The sequence below is a fragment of the Gastrolobium bilobum genome, unplaced genomic scaffold (assembly GCF_033153095.1).
Source record: "Gastrolobium bilobum isolate Gb01-03AN ecotype WA unplaced genomic scaffold, APGP_CSIRO_Gbil_v1 utg25398, whole genome shotgun sequence".
NCBI lineage: Eukaryota > Viridiplantae > Streptophyta > Magnoliopsida > Fabales > Fabaceae > Gastrolobium > Gastrolobium bilobum.
The window spans coordinates 45420-64222 of NW_026897820.1; the positions used below are offsets into that span (position 1 = coordinate 45420).

The 18803-nt window shown below is 35.5% G+C and overlaps 1 protein-coding gene across 3 annotated transcripts in view; it reads left to right on the forward strand.

Annotated features, from left to right (window-relative positions):
* LOC133310632 (ferredoxin-dependent glutamate synthase, chloroplastic) overlaps positions 1-18803 on the forward strand; it is a 45422-nt gene that overhangs the window by 4781 nt on the left and 21838 nt on the right. The window contains exons 2-12 of one of the 3 annotated variants that reach the window (XM_061511593.1): positions 3001-3313; positions 7479-7921; positions 8004-8135; positions 8930-9028; positions 10634-10704; positions 11344-11440; positions 12083-12175; positions 13303-13448; positions 13903-14062; positions 17044-17154; positions 17266-17481. In XM_061511593.1, the coding sequence (XP_061367577.1) occupies positions 3001-3313; positions 7479-7921; positions 8004-8135; positions 8930-9028; positions 10634-10704; positions 11344-11440; positions 12083-12175; positions 13303-13448; positions 13903-14062; positions 17044-17154; positions 17266-17481 (1881 nt within the window). Of the gene's footprint in view, positions 1-3000; positions 3314-6862; positions 7158-7478; positions 7922-8003; positions 8136-8929; positions 9029-10633; positions 10705-11343; positions 11441-12082; positions 12176-13302; positions 13449-13902; positions 14063-17043; positions 17155-17265; positions 17482-18803 lie in introns of those variants that run through there. The other 2 variants (XM_061511594.1, XM_061511595.1) reach the window with 2 other exon arrangements.

The window sequence follows — 18803 nt, forward strand, 5'->3', positions numbered from 1 at the left end:
TGTGGACAAGTGGTCTGGTGTAACGTCCCACGTTTCTCCAAAAAATTAGAAAACTCAAGAGACACATATTCTTTTGCATTATCGCTGCGCAAAATTTGAATAGTAGCACCAAATTGAGTATTTATCTCGGCACAAAATTTTTGATAAATTGGAAATATTTCAGAACGATTTTTCATTAAATAAACCCAAGTGCAACGAGAGAAATCATCAATAAAGGTGACAAAATACTGAAAACCCAAAACAAACATTGTTCGACTCGGACCCCAAATATCAGAATGAACAATAGAAAAAGGAGCATCAGCTCTTTTATTGACTCTATTAGCAAAGGAGGAACGAGTGTGCTTTCCTTGCTGACAAGAATGACAGTTTAAAGACTTAAGACTGGATAAAAAGGGAACCATATGCCGAAGCTTGGAGAGGCTTGGATGACCCAGACGACTGTGAATTAGCTCAGGAGACTCTGTGAGAGAACAGGCTACTGGAGAAGGTGGTGCAATCAGATAGTAGAGACCTCGTGACTCAATGCGCGCTCCTATCGTCTTCCCCGTACCCGAATCCTGCATAGAAAAGGATTGTTTAGAGAAGGTAACAATACATGAAAGATAATGAATCAACTGACTAACAGAGATTAAATTAAAAGGAATGCCAGGTATATAATAAACAGAACGCAAAGTTAAAAGGGGAGTTGGATTGGCTTCCCCAATTCCACGAGCAAGAGCCTTAGTTCCATCAACAAGAGTGACAGAGGGTAGGTTATTAGAATAAGAAAGTGAAGTGAAGAGATCTTTATTACCACAAAGATGATGAGTAGCACCTGAGTCTATTATCCAAGGTCCAAGAGATGATTGATAAAAACAAGCAACATGATTACCAGTGTCTTCAATAGGATGCTGAGATGAAACCTACTTGAGAAGTGCCTCATAGTCAGCACTTGAAAGAGTTACTAGTCAGCACTTGAAAGAGTTACTAATCCAGTAGAAGGTGGTGTAGCATCAGTTTGACCAAAGTTGGCAGTCGGTGGCTTCAAATGAGGGTACTTCCTATAGCAGCGTTCTTCAAAATGCCCAAGATTCTGGCAATAATTGCAATGAGGCCTCTGTTGGCGGCCACGTCGGCGACCGCGTCCACTGTTCCAATTGGAATCACTGGCTCGAGAAAAGAATGGAGATGGGGTAGTACTGGAGATGATGCCAGTCGTGTTTTTGGATGCATTACTTGAGCCCTCCATCACAAAATAAAATAAAGGAGATGACCAGATCTGAAAATAGGAGAGGAAGGCGAGCTGTTCTGTCTCGGAATGGCCGAATTTTTTTTTTTTTTTTGCGTGAACAGTACCTGTACGGACGCGTGAACAGTGAAACTGTACGGCCGCAATGAACAGTAAAACTGTACGGATGGTGAACGGTAAATCTGTACGGGGCGGATGAACAGTGCAATTGTACGAACGCTATGACAGTGGATCGTACGGACGATGAACGGTAAACCTGTACGAACGGTGAACAGTAAATCTGTACGGATTGTACGGACGCGATGAACAGTGTTTTTTTTTATTAAAAAAAACCCGCGTGAACAGTGTAGAACCAAGCCGGAGGGACGCACGGCGTTAGAGGAAGGAGAGAACGCCTAAGCAGTGGGCTTAGGGTTTTAGCGGAAGCGAAAAATTCCCAGAACAAAGAGCTCTGGTACCAAATTATAATGTATGAATGTATTGTATTCAATTGTTTATAGAACTGTACAAAAGACCTCTATTTAAAGAGGTTAAATGACCTAGTGGGCCAAGCCCAAATAACCTGCTAGAATAACAGAATAATAAATAATACAAGCCTATATAATATTATATTATTTCTACCATTTTTTTTAGAAATGCATTTTAATACATGGGTAGAATATTAATATCTCAGTGTACTTTTAAACCTTCCCTTGTTTGTTTGCTCTTTCAATTTTGTTTACATGATGCTTTAGCAAATTTACAACAAGACTAGTGTCATGCAGCTTAAGTATCATTCAACTATTTCATGAATCCTTAATGGGGTGGCAATACAGGTATTGACCCGCGGGTTGACCCGTGACCCGACCCGCCAAATCACGTGTCATGTCAACCCGCGGGTGAGGGCGGGTCGTGTCAGGGTTGTGTAAATGTGACCCGTTTTTTTTCGTGTCGGGTCACGTGTCAACCCGCGGGTTCGCGTGTCAACCCGCACAGTGTCATTTTTTTATTTTTTAATTAAATATTTTATTATATTATTATTTTTATTCATTTATATATTGATATATATAGTCATTGTTTAGTATATAAAAGAATAGAATGAACTAAAAATCTCAAAAAACAGAAGCTAATCTTTTTTTATTTTTTATTGTTTTTAATTTATTTATTTTTCAAAAAATCCCACTTTTTTTTTTAAATTTTAAATTTTGCGGGTCGTGTCGTGTCGACCCGTGACCCGCAACGGGTCGTGTCAGGGTTTGTGTTTTACGACCCGTTTACAAAACGGGTCGTGTCAAATAGTGTACGGGTCAAAAACGTGTCGTGTCGTGTCGGGTTGACCCGTATTGCCACCCCTATTCCTTATAAGTCCTAAGTAACTTTGGAGGTTATAATCCTTGCGTAGAACGGTAATAATTGGTTGTTCCTTTGAACCTTCGCATGTTTGTTTTCTCTTCCGATTTTGTTTAAATAATGATTTAGCAAACAGACAACAGAACAAGTGTCATACAGTTTAAGTGTGAATTTCATTACTATTTTATGAAACCTTATAACTCCTAAATAACTTGTATAGATAATGAATTTTACACCTGTTTCTTCGTGTATTTCAGTCCATAATTAGGAGTTTACATTGCTATTAATTTAAAGGGTGCCTGAGCGCACAAGGCTCCCACCCTCATGGGGTCTGGGTTACTTTAGAAAATTGTTTCTCAATGCTTTGCAGATGAACTGTCCATGATTGTGGCTTGTAATCTACATGGCAACATATTGAGTGATTCTAGTCGCTTTTTGGTCAGGTTGCAAACTTGGAGGACATAATATCGGAAAGAGGAGCATGTGGTGTTGGATTCATTGCCAATTTGGAAAATAAGGCATCACATGAGATTGTCAAGGATGCTTTAAATGCTTTAAGCTGTATGGAACATCGTGGTGGCTGTGGAGCTGATAATGACTCTGGTGATGGTTCTGGGCTAATGACTGCAATTCCATGGGATCTATTTGACAATTGGGCCTACACGCAAGGGATTGCTTCCTTTGATAAGTTGCACACAGGTGTTGGAATGGTTTTCCTACCCAAAGATGTAGAACTTCTGAATGAGGCCAAGAAAGGTAATAGTGTTGTTATTTTGTAGGATATAATTTAACTGAGTTCCCATGATGTCTTTGTCTTTTGTGGTTTCACTGAGATAATCATGTTTAATTGTTTGTGAATAATTTTATTGACTCCTGTTGCATATTACGTGCTGGATGGATGATGCTCTTTTTTTTTTTTTCTTTTTTTGTGTGCGTGTGTAAGGTAGTTTATTTCTCATTGATCCAGTATGTAAGCAATTCTTTAACTTTGCTTAGTTATTGACATGCCACACAAGGCTAGGAATGAAACTCTTTGTAGACCTTGCAGATGAAGAATGCATTGTAGATAAAACATTGAAGAAAACACATAATAAGATTCAGTCACTTTAATTGATGAGAACCTTTGTTGTTGCCATCATAGCTTGAGTAGTAGAGTATATGCCAGGTTGTGTATCTGGCTTTTTTTGTATGCTATGTATATGCCTTTACTTCGTCGTGTAAATTTTGTTGGCTATGATTGGGCACTTTATTTACTTTAACATACTGTAGCATGATTCAAATTGCTAGTAATTACTGAGGGGGTACTTTATATTTTTTATTTAAAATTTATGATGGCATGTTTAGAACATATTATGCTATGTTCTTGTGTAAGGAAAAAGGGATTCGATCAAGTTGTTTCATTTCTTTCTTGTGTCATAGTTAACACTTCAGTCTCTTTGCATATTGCAACTTGTAATTGTCTTTAAGGTTGAATTGGTGTTAAATCATGAGTTGTGACGTCATCTTTCAGTATAATTCTTGTACTTAGGAGAAACTAAATCTCATTGAGAGTTTTATTTGCCTTGTTAGAAATGTAGTAGTGTTAGATCCTATGTTTATTTGTTGGTGCCATTGAGTAATCGTTGGGTCATATTTCTTCCAGTATACTGATTCCGTTTGTTATGAGTGTTTTTCTTGTTGAGTTTTACTATAATAATAAATGTTATGCACAATACATAAATGGAGGGAGTGGGCATATATATCATTTCAATTATAAATCTTTCTTTTTCTTGTCTGTAGCCCGATAAGCTACCCTAAGGGGTTTTTTGGTTAGGATTCAACAGGGTAGGATAAGAAACTCTTCTTCCAAAATTAGCCCTCTCTTCTTAAACTTTCCTAAGAATATGAGAGTTAACTCTAGCACCGACACTAGCCAACACCGCCACCGCCATTGGCTAGCCACCACCACCACCACTGTTGCCACCATCACGTGTGTGTTTGAAAAAAAAAATTGATTAACTTTCACGAAACAACAAATCTCTAACTTTAACCAATACTGTAAATTATTTTTTTTGTTTTAATATTATTTAAACTATTTTTGTTGTGTTACATACATAAAAATTGATAATGAATTTAAAACTTATTTTAAAAAAAATTATTTGGTAAATATATATATTTTTTATTTTGAAAATTTGTGTATGTTATTTTATATATTTTATTTTAGATTTTTTTTATTTAAAATAGGAAATAATATATAAATAAGTCAAAGGAAAAAAAAGTTTAAAAATCAATTTTTAAAAAATTATATGAAATTATGTTATAAAATATATTTTGTCCTATTTAATATGGGGCAGGATCATCTTACACCGGTGTAAGAATAATAAGTCTTACACCAAATCTTAACCATTAATTTTCTACATCTAACGGTTAAGATTTATTATGTCTCACTTATTAATTAATTTTTAATTCTCAATAAATCTCAACCATTAGATGCACGAAAATCAACGGTTAAGATTTAGTGTAAGATTTATTATTCTTACACCGGTGTAAGTTGATCCTATCCCATTTAATATTATATCCTGACACTATCTAGTTCTCTTGAACACAAGATAGTATATGAGATAGACTCCTTATCCTTTGTTATTCTTATCCAGCCCCGTTATCCTACTTGTTCTTATCCTATCTTGTCCACCAAACGAGCCTAAATCTAATCAATTGCAACAACAAATCAAGAAATGTAATAAAATCTGGAAATCTCTCCTAAGAGATCATATGAGATACTCTAAGATACAATAAAGATATTATGAATTATTTTTTCGATAATCTAACAGAGACCAATGTAATTTATGTATTAAAATGATAAAACTCTATTTATATGCAAAACTTTTCTTATGTTACTGTCCCTTTGGAGCTTTCATTCATGTAGGCCCTAGTCTTTACTTGTCTTGCATGCGTCATGTTTGCAAGCAGGCATGGTGTTAGATGAAACTATGTGACATCATTGTGCCTTCAACATGTTTTTGATGTGCAGCGGATTTCTCCACCCGGTTTGGAACATTAATTTGTTTGTCCATTGGGAGAGGAGAGGGGGGGCTGATCCCCCAATCTCCTCTTCCCTCGTTCCCCGCTCCTGGTGGACATCCTATAGGTCCAGTTGGATGCAATACCAAAAAGTGTTATGACAGTGTGCTCACTTTGTAGGGTTTTTGTTTTCATGGCTGGAGCAAATGCTGGATATTTTCTTCAGAGACTTCCTCGCTTGCCCTTTTTTTTATTGGCTGATTTTTTTGCCGGTGATTTATTATGGGTTCTGCATGTAAAGAACCATTTCAACCCAAAACCTTAAGGGTTGGATTGAAGTGGTTCTTTACATGGTATCAGAGTTTTAGTGACCATAAAGTCACGAGTTCGATCCCCACTACCCGCATTTGTGGAATTAAATAAGCATAAGGTAAACCAATAAAAAAAATTAGGCCTATGCAATATCCACGCTTCAAGCCCAAAAGGGCTCTTGCGTGAGGGGGTGTGTTAGAGAATAATATAAACCATTAAAAAGGCCCTCACTCAACACCTTAAGGTTTTGGGTTGAAGTGGTTCTTTACATGGTATCAGAGTTTTAGTAACCATGAAGTCATGGGTTCGGTCTTCACTGCCCCCCACTTGTGGAATTAAATAAGCATATGGTAAACCAAAAAGAAAAAAAAATGAGCCTATGTAATATTCACACTTCAAGCTCAAAAAAGCTCTTGCATGATAGAGTATGTTAGAAAATAATATAAACTATTAAAAATGCCCTCACCCAACACCTTAAGGCTTTGGGTTGAAGTGGTTTTTTACATTGCCCATGATATTTTTTGCTTGAGAACTAAAATTTTAGTGGTTTATTGCAGGTTCTACCAAGGATTTTTTTTTTTTTTTTTTTTTTTTTATGGTATGGGAAATGGAGTGGTTTTGTGAACAGATTTGCAGAGGTTGGAGAGCTCCATTCACCTAATGTTCTAATCCTTTGTCTTATTTGTTTTGGAAAAGTGTAGAGGTACCCATGAACTTTACTCTGTTTTGAAGTTGCAACCACAAACTTTTGGATTCATATCCGAGGTTGTTAGACTTTCTGAAATATGACAATAGACCATTCCGTCCATCAACTAAGTGAAAACCATTCATCATGCAACTTGCATCTGTTCCTGTTCATTAGTACATGTGGTAATCTCTCATTTACACACATCATTTTTAAAAAATTGAAAAACTTTTTCTTTTAAATTTCTATTTTAAAGTTATGAATAGTTTTAAATCTTTGTGCACAACTTTACCCTTGCATACTTGCAAAGAGGTTGTGTACCCTTGATTCAAATGGTGACCTTTCAGTCACAAAGGAGAAGTTATACCACTACTCCAGGCTGGCCCTCTTTAGTTAAAAAGAAATTAATTTAGAAATAAGTTTTTAATGTTTACAAAGTGATGTGGGCAAATGAAGATTGTCATATGTATTAATGAACACATGAGAACTGTGTGATGAACTATTTTCATTTAGCTAATGGAAGAAGGGTCTATTTGCAGATTTCAGAAAGTTTAAGGATCTCCCATTTGGACTCAAAAGTTCATGGTGGCTATTCAAAACAGGGTAAAGTTTAGGGATGTCTCTACATATTCCCTATTTATTTTGTTTCTCTATTGATAATTCTAGGAGGACTTTTTGTCTTCCTCCTTTGTGTTTCTGTTCTTGATATTAATTCTTCTTTTAAAAAAAAGAAATTTGTACATGGCCATGCAAACATGCTTTTGTGACATTATAATGGTGTATCTTATCTTCATAAATATTCTGTGTGCATCATAAATGGCCAATTATGATGTGTTGCATACATTCTCTTAAATGAATTGAAGTGAATTTTGCACTCTAACTAGAAGTTTTTGTTCTGACATGTAATTTTAATTTCTTTTTTAGTAATTGTAAACACTTTACGGCAAGAAGGTCTTGAGGTACTTGGGTGGAGGCCTGTCCCTGTAAATTCTTCTGTTGTAGGTTATTATGCGAAGGAGACCATGCCCAATATACAGCAGGTATTTGTTAGGATCGTGAAAGAAGAAAATGTTGATGACATTGAACGAGAACTGTACATCTGTCGGAAATTGATTGAAAACGCTGTAAGCTCAGAAAGTTGGGGAAATGAGCTTTATTTTTGTTCTTTATCCAATCAAACCATAGTTTACAAGGGGATGCTTCGTTCAGAAGTTCTTGGGTTATTTTATTCTGACCTTCAAAATAATCTGTATAAGTCCCCCTTTGCCATTTATCATCGAAGGTATAGCACAAACACAAGTCCCAGATGGCCTCTTGCACAACCAATGAGGCTTCTGGGTCATAATGGAGAGATCAACACCATACAGGTTGAGTTTTCTTTGGCATTTTAAATAATTTCATGAAATTTTACTTTAGATGTATTTATAAAATGGCCACAAATTTGTGCAGGGGAACTTGAATTGGATGCAATCACGAGAGCCGTCATTGAAGTCTCCTGTATGGCGAGGGCGTGAAAATGAAATTCGTCCACATGGAAATCCAAAGGCATCTGACTCAGCAAATCTTGACAGTGCTGCTGAAGTATGTTAATATATGAATCTAGTTATTATTTTTTCTGCTTGAGGATCTTGGCGATGATGATTCGTTTGAAAATAATTGTTGGAAATATATGATCCACTTACTCTTATGGTTTCTATACTTGCAATTTAAACTTTTTTTTTTCAGTTTCTGTTTTATAATCCAATTGTTTAAAATTTCAAGATGTCTAAGTTATTTTGTTAGGTTAAGGTTCCAATTAAGGTGTATAATTTTGTTTGGACTGAGGTACTTGATAGAGTTGATACTATTGATTTGTTATAGACTCATAGAACTCATGTGGCTTTTTTTATTTTCTCTTGTTGTCTGTCTTATGCATTTTTGGTGGTCAGAAACAAAGTCATCTTTTATTTTTGAAGTTGCTTTGAAGCTTTAAAATTGGCCCTCTGGCATTTAGTGAAGTAATTCGTTGGTGTGTATTCCTTGATTCCCTGAATCCTTTTTTGTGTAATTATTTAGATGCTATGGCTGGAAGAAATGGATCACAATTTTTTGATGTTGGCCTTTTTTGTGGGGTTATTGTGTTTATGAATGGAGTGAAATTTTTTGTTAGATGTTTCGTCCTTCCCATCTTATAGAGTTGTTTGTTGACCTCCGTGTTGATTTTTGCTCGTGATATGCTTCTTCTTTTTCTTTTTTCTTTTTTTTTGAGGGGGAGGGGGGTTAAGGGTTTCTTCTTCCTAGGTTTACTGGGGCAAGGTGAGTGGGCTCTTTATAGTGTATCAAATTCTCTATACTTGTGTTAATGTCATAATTGTAATTTAATTTGCATGGTTTAGTTATTAATAAGAAGTGGTCGCAGTCCAGAGGAAGCTATGATGATTCTTGTTCCAGAGGCTTACAAAAATCATCCAACTTTGTCAATCAAATACCCTGAGGTATTTTGTTTTTGCTTTTTGTTTTGTTTTTAAATCACTGACATATTTTATGCACAATTATGGATAGTATTCCCAATGTCATGGTTATAAATCCCACTTAGTGCAAGTTCTATCTACTTATTTTATCCAAATAAAAACGCTTGTTCTATCTGGCTTATCATTTATAATATGTCATATTTAATATTATTGCTTTTGTTAAGTAATACAAATATTTGCGGAGAGATTCCTTGTGTTGTTGACTTGCTTGGCATGTTAAGAGCCTGTGTTCATTAATTCAAAAAGGTGGTTTTGTCTGGGTGAATGGCGAAGGGTGGCTGGGTGGAAAAAGGCGATTCCATGTGGGAAGGAAAAAAAGGAAGAGAAAGAGAAAGAGAAGGAAGGGTTCCCCGGGGGGGGGGAGTTAGGAACTCTTAGTGGTGTCTCTTAGGAGCCCACGATGGAAATAGATAAAAGAAAAGAAGGATTTTATTGCTCAACCAAAAATGAACCGGACTAGGAGAAAGATCTCTCCTCCTAGGTTTCCCCCTTTCTACAACAGAAATAATGCTCAGTTCTCAAATGATAACAAATCAGAATGCCGGCTCTTCTGCCCTCTCCTCTTATTTAAGCTATTTTCATACCTCTACAACTGTAACAGCTTAACCATTCTGACTAACTTCTCTCTAACCCTACCTGTGTCAAACAATGAAACCCTGTTCCAAGTGTTTGGAACATATTTTGTGTTTTAGTTTCTTTCTAAGAAGCACCAATATAGCTACTGACTGGAGTGTTGTTAATTCTTGTATGTCGGCCACAAAATTGTGGATAATGAGTCAGACATGTATCAAAACATATCTTTGTGATGTAATGTTACTTCCGGCTTTGACAAATTAGAAGTGGCTCCAACATGATGAATTTGTTTGAAATTAGTAACCATTTATGGCAGGAATTAATGGAAATGCAAAATTGATGGGCATTTTCTGGGGTTAAGGTTTTGGAAGACAGTTGGAATGCAGCTTTTTGACAACCAGCTTTGTGCACCAAAGGCATCGCATGATATCAAATTAGCATCTATTAACTTTTATTAATAAAAGGATTATATTGTTATGAATTCATCCTAATCAGTATCAATTGGCTGACTTTGCCTTTTTAGCATTTCAATTAGTATTAATAAAATGATTTGATTGGTATCAATTAGAATTAAAATGATTAGATTGATAACAATTAATTGTGATTGATATCAATTAGGATTATTAGCATTTATTGGCTTTATCTCTTCAGAATTTCAAATCCTTGTTACAAAAGGCAAGTTGGTTAAATGGAATGGACAAGTAATGAATGTCAAAACATTGTTGAATAGAATTTTGCCTACTATTATGAAGTTAAGTCATTAGTGATTGCTAAGATAGAAAAATGACTAAGTAATTATTAGAGTAGCCTATCTAGATTAGTTGCTAGGCCCCTGCCCTTTAAGATGAATGTTTTCGAAATATTTTTAAAGCTTGCTATGCAAAAATGAAAAATCTGTTCTATCTGCTGCATCTTATCTTTTCTATCTTACAATCTTCTGAAATCTTTCTCTTCAATTTGCAAGAAAGTGTCCTTAATGCTGTTTTTACTCTTTAGGTGATTGACTTTTATGACTACTACAAGGGTCAGATGGAAGCTTGGGATGGACCAGCCTTGCTTTTATTCAGGTAAAAAAGCTAGAGGAAAATTTCAGAAGACCATGATTACCTTGTTGGTCTATCATTCTATCCTGATTCTTATGCCCTGACTTTGAGAATATTGAGAAGTGGCACTATTTAGCAAATCTTGGTTATTAGAAACTAAATCAATGGTCCTAATCTTGTGTTCCTGTTGTATGTTTACCTGAAGGGATAAGGTGAGGGGTCCAAGAAGAAAATTTCCCAATGTCATTCTTGATTTACAGTCACTTAGAACTCATCTTTCATGAAATAATTGTTCTTGATACATACTGTATCCCAATGTTTGAGGAGGTTTTATTTTAATGCTTATTAGCTAAGGTAGAATCCAAAGGGGCATGCTATGAGAACATAACATATGAAGTGAGGACAGAAATTTATTTTTAGTATCCTTTTGTACTGCAATTTCATTACATCATGCAAATATTTACTTTTGTTTCTGCATTGTCTATAGAAAATCATCCTGTTAATTTGAATTTAATCTTGGGCTGCTCATTTTCCTTTGCAAACAGTTTTTCCATTGTTTATTAAATTTACCAGTTGTAAATAGTAATAACACTTTTGTTTAATCTTTTATCTGAATGTTTTCATTTTTCTCTGATTGTTGGTCATCCAATTTATGTGCCACAGTGATGGAAAAACTGTTGGTGCTTGTCTTGATCGTAATGGACTTCGACCCGCTAGGTATTGGCGAACGTCAGACAATATGGTCTATGTAGCTTCTGAGGTGAATTCCCTAACTTTTATGCCATGGATATAATGTATGGTTCGCCATTGATTTAATGTTGCATGATTTCACTGGTCCGATGACAGTTTTACTTTATTGTTTCATTCCATTGTCTGATTCCAGAACTTATAGGAGATGATGTTGTTTTGGCTGCATTTGGACTTTGAGGAGCCAATATCTGATAAATTTCATTTTACTAAATCTTCTATTATCTCAGCTTGTGTGTCTATTTTTGGTGCATGAAAAGGAAAGACGGTTAAGTACCTTTTGTTAGTTGCTTTCTGTTCTGATTAGCGTCATATTAATCGTTTGCTTTAACTCTGATAATATTTTGATTAAGCAGACTTATGTTCACACGTATATGTACACTCAAGGACAGCATTTCAGATATTAGTTTTCTGACCTTTGTTCTTTGAATATGGGTCTTGCTTTGCCTTTGTCTCTGATGTCTTTTTAATGGTCTTTAATTGTAGATAATTATAAATATCTAATTATTTGCTCGCTTTAAAACATTTATTTGAAAGTTAGCTTCTTAAATGCTATGTGCTGTAATGAGAATTATAGTTCTGAAGCCATTGGTTCTGTTTCTTGACTTTCAATTATTGGATTTAAGATATTTTGTCTTGTCTCATTCTCTTTTAGGTTGGTGTTGTACCTGTGGATGAGTCAAAGGTTATCTTGAAAGGCAAACTAGGTCCAGGCATGATGATAACGGTTGATTTACCCGGTGGTCAGGTTTGCGCTGCAATATTTTCTTGTTTTGCTTTATGCACTTTTGAACATCTGCATATGATATTCCAATTTCCAAAGGCTGTTTGTTCCTGCAAATATTAGTATTGATTTATTGAGTTAATATTTATCCAGCTTAGAATTTTACTTTTATTAGGTGCAATGTTTTGTGTCCCCCAAACTGAAATATAATTATTCATTGAATCAGATAGCTTGCCCTGAATTTTCCTGAAGAAAACTTTGATCAGAGTGTTAATTTGGATTTCTGGGTACAGATTACAGAATATATACAAGGAGAACTTCCTTAAAAATGGAACTTAAAATAAGTAAAATTACAAGAAACAAGGAGGCCAAGAATCTGAAAATAATTGAGAATAAATCAATTAAAAAAATTCTCAAACTAACTCCCTAGAGATCACGAAGCATGTCTTGAAAGACCTGTCGAAACTCCCCCTCCAGTTGGTGAGTAGATGTTTGTCATTCCAAGCTTGTCTGCCAGCACTTTAAAAATTGGTCTTGGCAACCATTTAGTTAGAACATCTGCTGCTGTTTTCTTTAGGCACATGTGTCAACAAAAACACATTGCTACCCCTTCCTTTTTTGCCTTTTCTGTTACTGATACTGAAATTTTATTATCAAAACTAAGTTTTCTTCTTTTTATTGATGCTGAAATTTTGTTAATGAAGCCAAGTTTTCTTTTCTTTGTTCTACTAAAAGCGTAAGGGTTCATAGCCCTTTGAAAGAAGAGGGGAAACATGGCTAGGAGCCACATCATATGATATTCTATTGTATAAAAAGTGTATAAGAGTTTCTTTTGAAAGAAAATAAATGAAAGTTTTACATGTCCAAAAAAAATTCTCTCTAGAACAGCTTGACTACCATCATTTTGTCACATTGGATTATAAAACTTACGGTTATATCACTTACGGTTATGGGAAAGTGACAAGATACAGCGAGGTTACTGACTCACTGTCTGTTATTCCAATGTCTGAAATTGTGGTTGGTGATGCCTTAGTTCTTATAAACATATTTTCTTTTTTTTCCTAATAATTAATTATCTATTTTCCTGTCAAGTAAAGTTGTCTATGTCGTCTTGTAGGATTATTTTACATTCCAAACATTTTGCTTTGCAGGTCTATGAGAATACAGAGGTTAAAAAACGAGTAGCCTTATCAAATCCATATGGGAACTGGATCAATGAAAATCTGCGAGCTTTGAAGCCTGGGAACTTCTTTTCAGCCTCTCTGATGGAAAATGATGCAGTATTAAGACACCAACAGTGAGAGTTCTGTGTAGACTTTGTTCTTAGTTTTATCCTTGTTGACGGAATTTGTGTTTTAAAGTGTTCTCGTTTATATATCCTATCAAACCCATTGCTTTATTCACTGCTATTGCTTGAACATTCTCTGTGGTTCTTTATTCGTTTGCTTGATTCTTATGACGATTCGGAGTTGTGGTTTTGGATGAAAATCGCAACTTAAACTATAAAATGTTCTCTTTTTTGTGTAAAATATTCTTCTCTGGGAAGTAAGAAAAGGATCTGTGTGTGTAGTAGTGTCTTGTGTCTCTTGCTTTTTCAATATTAACTTAAGTGGATTGAGGCTGGTTCATGTGACCATTTCCAAACTATAATTTCTTTAGCATGTTGATGGGAAAGTTTGTTTGCTTTGGATTGCAGATCCCAATACAACATCTTATATGGTTCTTACTTAACCACTCTTTGGTGAAACCAGGGCATTTGGGTACTCTAGTGAAGATGTCCAGATGGTAATTGAGACTATGGCTGCTCAAGGAAAGGAGCCCACATTTTGCATGGGAGATGATATTCCATTGGCCGCATTGTCTCAGAAGCCTCACATGCTTTTTGATTATTTTAAGCAACGGTTTGCACAGGTAAGCTAGGCTACTTTCCCACAAATTTTATTCGAAAGTTATTTCCTATGTTCTGTAACCAAGTTTTGCTTTCATAGTGCCAAGTCCGTTATCTGATTATATCCACGGCCATGTTTTACTGTAAAATGTGTTATCATTTGTTCACAATGTCATACATTTTTTTATTATTATTATTTTTACAGATACAATGGTGGCACTGAGGTTCGAACCGATAACCTCATGCAAACTACCTAAACCTCTCATCACTAGACTAATCCTAATGGCTTAATGTCATAGATATTTCATATTTCTGTTTGCATATGGTATTCGTTATATGTCCTTGCATAAACTTTATGCATATCCCTATTTGTTTGTGTATCTACATCTCTGGATTCATTTCTTTACCGTTTGAGCTGAGATATTGGTTAGCTTTCTTGCTCTAATACTCTTTTTTTGTCATGTTTTCCTTGTACATTGGTTTTAGAAGGATGCCTTGTCCTGTTCCTTCCTTTTGTTCATGGGTGGGGGCATGAGGGTTTGGAATACCCATAGAAATCTGTTTAAGGTGCCATCTATTATTCATTACTCAGACCTTTAGCAGTGTATGTTGAAAGTTTCATAGTTGATCTTGTTGAAGGGCATTATGACCTAGAAGAGTCTATGACATGGTGGCTGGAATTTGGGATAGTTTATGCAATGAAGCAAATCTTGTGCAGTGTAAAGGATGATGACTGGTTGTATTCAAAATTTAAGCACAAATATAGATGACATGAACAAAATCAGTATGCTTTGTTGATGCAGCCAGGAATTTGTTTTGAATTAGGGTTGCATGGAAAGGGAAAAATGGGTATTAGGGACAAGGATGAGGATGAGGTTGGTCATTGCATCCGTCATGTCTAAATTTCTATAAGTTCAACAATGGGGATAGGTTGTGTAAGTATTTGTGACAAGGAGTCCACCACCTAAGGGGTTTGGAGGACACATAGAATCTGTATAGATGCTAGGTGTCCTTATCTTATTCATGACTTCAGAACACGAGAAGTGTATGTTGAATGTTTCCCAGTTGACCTTGTTAAAGGTATTATGACTTAGAAGATTTAGGTTCACCGATAGAGAGAGTGGGTACTCAGGTGATGAGAAAAGAGGTGCAGCAACAACACGACGACGGTTTAGGGCTTCATAATCTGGGGGTTCAAATGGGTCTTGAAAATCAAGTCTTCATTTTTTGTTTTTCAGCACAGTGGGATTGTTCACGATCCTATGATCCCACATAATCCCACCAAAACGAGTTTCTGAGCATGAATGGGATTGCTATTAGGGAAAATTGTAAGATCATGCGATGTAACGGGATAGATCACAATTTTGACTGCCATATCTGCAGGTTTACACCCCAACGTACCTTTTTTCAAATATGTCTAGTGTGTATTTCGTTTGAGAAATGGTAATGTCCTCTGTGGTTCTTGCCACTTCTGTGCCGAGAAAGAAGATTTTTTACTTCAAACTCATCTGGTAGGGACTTCTTTTGGTTTGGCTCTATTTTGACAAAGAAAGTGTGATCTGTTTAGCATTGTTTGTACCCTTTAAAGCCCTTGTTGATTACTTGAGACCATATAAGGATTTGTAAAGTTCACACCTTTTTTGAGTCATTTACACACTACACTCCACCCTTGTGCAATCTCCATGCAAACGTCTTTCTTTGATTCTTCATTTAGAAACACATTTTTTACATCCAATTAATGAAGAGGCCTGTCCAGACTTGCAACAACAGAAAGTAACACTTCAACATCAACATCAACATCAACAACACATTTATCCCAAATTAATTGGGGTCGGTGGTAGATGAATCCAAATAAAAGATACGAAATGGTTGAAAAAAGATAAAAAATACAAATACAAATAAATAAATAAAATAGTAATAATGTATATATATATATATATATATATATAAGTAATAAAAGAAGGGGAAAAGAAGAAGAGGGGAGATAAAGAAGAAAATGACTAGAAAGGGACCATCTGACTGGAACATAGGAATAACAATATGTCTACCCTCTACCATGCTTATAGCTTTTCTCCATTCCATTCTAAGGCACATCGTCCGCCAATCTATATCCCACTCCATTAGGGCTTGTTTTACTACCTTCTCCTAAGTAAGTTTCGGTCTACCTCTACCTTTCTTTGTTTTGATCTCTTGTTAACAAACTTTTGTTCTTACGGAAGCATCCAGGGCCTTCTCATTACGTGCCCAAACTACCTCAATCCATGTTCTCTCATCTTTTCAGCCACCGGTAGTACTCCTACCTTTCGTCTAATATATTCATTTCTTATCTTATTCATCCTCGTCTAATATCTTAAAGTAACACTTCAATTGTGTTAAATTTGGCCACGGGTGCAAAGGTTTCTTGGTGAACCCTTTGGCTACGAGTCTGGCCATGTAATGGTTGATACTTCCGTATGGTTGCATTTTATTGTGAAAATCCACTTGCTTCTTTCAGGTGTCTTGTCTGGTGGAAGATCTTCATTCCATGTTTTATTCTTTTTGAGAGCATTTAGTTCTTCTGTGACATATGACTCTAAACCTGACTGGACTCTTGAGTGACTAAATTAAACACTTTTAACTGACTTTTAGACCACTCATCATCGCTTCTAGACTTAAGGACAATGAACAATGACTCTTCAGTAAATAAAATATCAATTACACTTCCTTATTTTTTTCTGCATCATTATTCATTTGTATATATTGGTGTTGGAAAAAATAATTCTCTCTTGCATCTTGTCTTTTTGTTGTTTCCATTTCATTCTGATGTGAGACTCAGAAAAGATGATAGAGCTGAGATAGGGTTTAATACACGGAGCCTTATTTGATAATATGCTAGGTGTTGTATAAGCTTTTGGTTTGACTTATACTATTCTTATTGATATTTGCATGTAATATCTCTTTATAGTGCTCTTCAACTTACTTTCTAACGCCACCACCCGGCTTGTATTCATTTTCTAAAATACAGGTTACAAATCCTGCAATTGATCCTCTTCGTGAAGGATTGGTTATGTCACTTGAAGTCAATATTGGGAAGCGAGTGAATATATTGGAAATTGGACCAGAGAATGCTTCACAGGTATATTTTAGCATACAACTGTGATATTTGGTTTTTCGCTGTCCTTAAATAATGCCCGTGATTTTTGTTTCCTTTTCCTGCCCACGAGATGATGGTATTGTTTTGGATCAGGTTATATTATCTAGTCCGGTATTGAATGAAGGGGATCTTGAGTCATTACTAAAAGACTCCCACTTAAAACCAGAAGTATTACCCACATTTTTTGATATAACTAAGGGGATTGATGGTTCCTTGGAGAAAGCATTAAATAAGCTTTGCGAAGCTGCAGATGAAGCTGTTAGAAATGGTTGCCAGTTGCTTATTCTTTCAGACCGTTCAGAAGAACTTGTAAGGACCATATAATTACATCTGTATCTTTTTGTAAAAGTTTATATATTGTAGCTCTCAGGATAGAAGCGATGATTTGATACATATCTCATTTGATGATTACTATTTCTTAACATATTGCATCTTCTAACTACTTTTTATATTTTAAGTTGAAATTCCTGAAAATTATTTCAAAAAAAAAAATGATGGTTTGAAATTTCTTTATGAGCACTTTGAGTGGCAGCTGAGTGTCTAAGTCGTGTTCCAGCTTTGTCTCACCTGTGTCTGAGCAGACATTTTTAGTTGAAAAAGAGATAATCTTATTGATAAAATTATATATTACATCTGTACAATTGCTCTCTATTTAAAGAGACTAAATAACCTAATGGGCTAAGCCCAAAGAAGATTCTAGAATGGAAAAATAAATAAATAAATAAATAAACAAATACAATTATTTCCAACACTCTCCCTCAAGCTGAGGAATAGATATTTATCATTCTCAGCTTGCTAGTAAGCTGAAACCTTTCTGAGGGAAGTCCCTTTGTCAAAATATCAGCTAATTGACGTCCAGAAAGGATGTATGGAGTGGTGATCAACCCGCTATCAAGCATCTCTTTGATAAAATGGCGGTCGACCTCAATGTGCTTAGTCCGATACAAATGGCGGACTTATTATCACAAAACAACTTTATAGGTCCTTCACATTTTATTTTAAGATCACCAAGTATAATTCTCAACCACAATAATTTACAAATGCCTTGAGCCATAGCTCGAAATTCAGCCTCAGCACTCGATATGGCAACCACGTCCTGCTTTTTACTCCTCCATGTCACTAGGTTACCACAAAGAAACATACAATAACCAGTGATAGATCGACGATCAGTTACGGATTCAGCATAATCAGTATGGATATAAACTTCTAAAGAGAGATTGCCATTACGCCGGAACAACAGTCCTTTACCAAGAGTGGCTATAAGATACTGAAGAATTCTCTCCACTGCCTGCATGTATTTTTCTTTTGGATTATGCATGAGCTGACTTACAATATTGACAACATAAGCAAGATCTGATCTAGTATGAGGCAAATATATCAATCTCTCAATTAACCGCTGATATTGTGCTTTATCAACTAGAGGACTCTCCTCTTCATAACCCATCTTGTGATTCTACTCAATAGGAGTACTAGAGGGTTTACACCCAAGTTTTTTCGCTTCTTTAAGAAGATCAAGGACATATTTTCTCTGGCTGAAAAAAATTCCGTCCTTTGAATGAGTTACCTCTATCACTAGGAAATATTTCAATCTCCCAAGATCTTTAATTTCAAACTCAAAGGCTTGTCTAGTC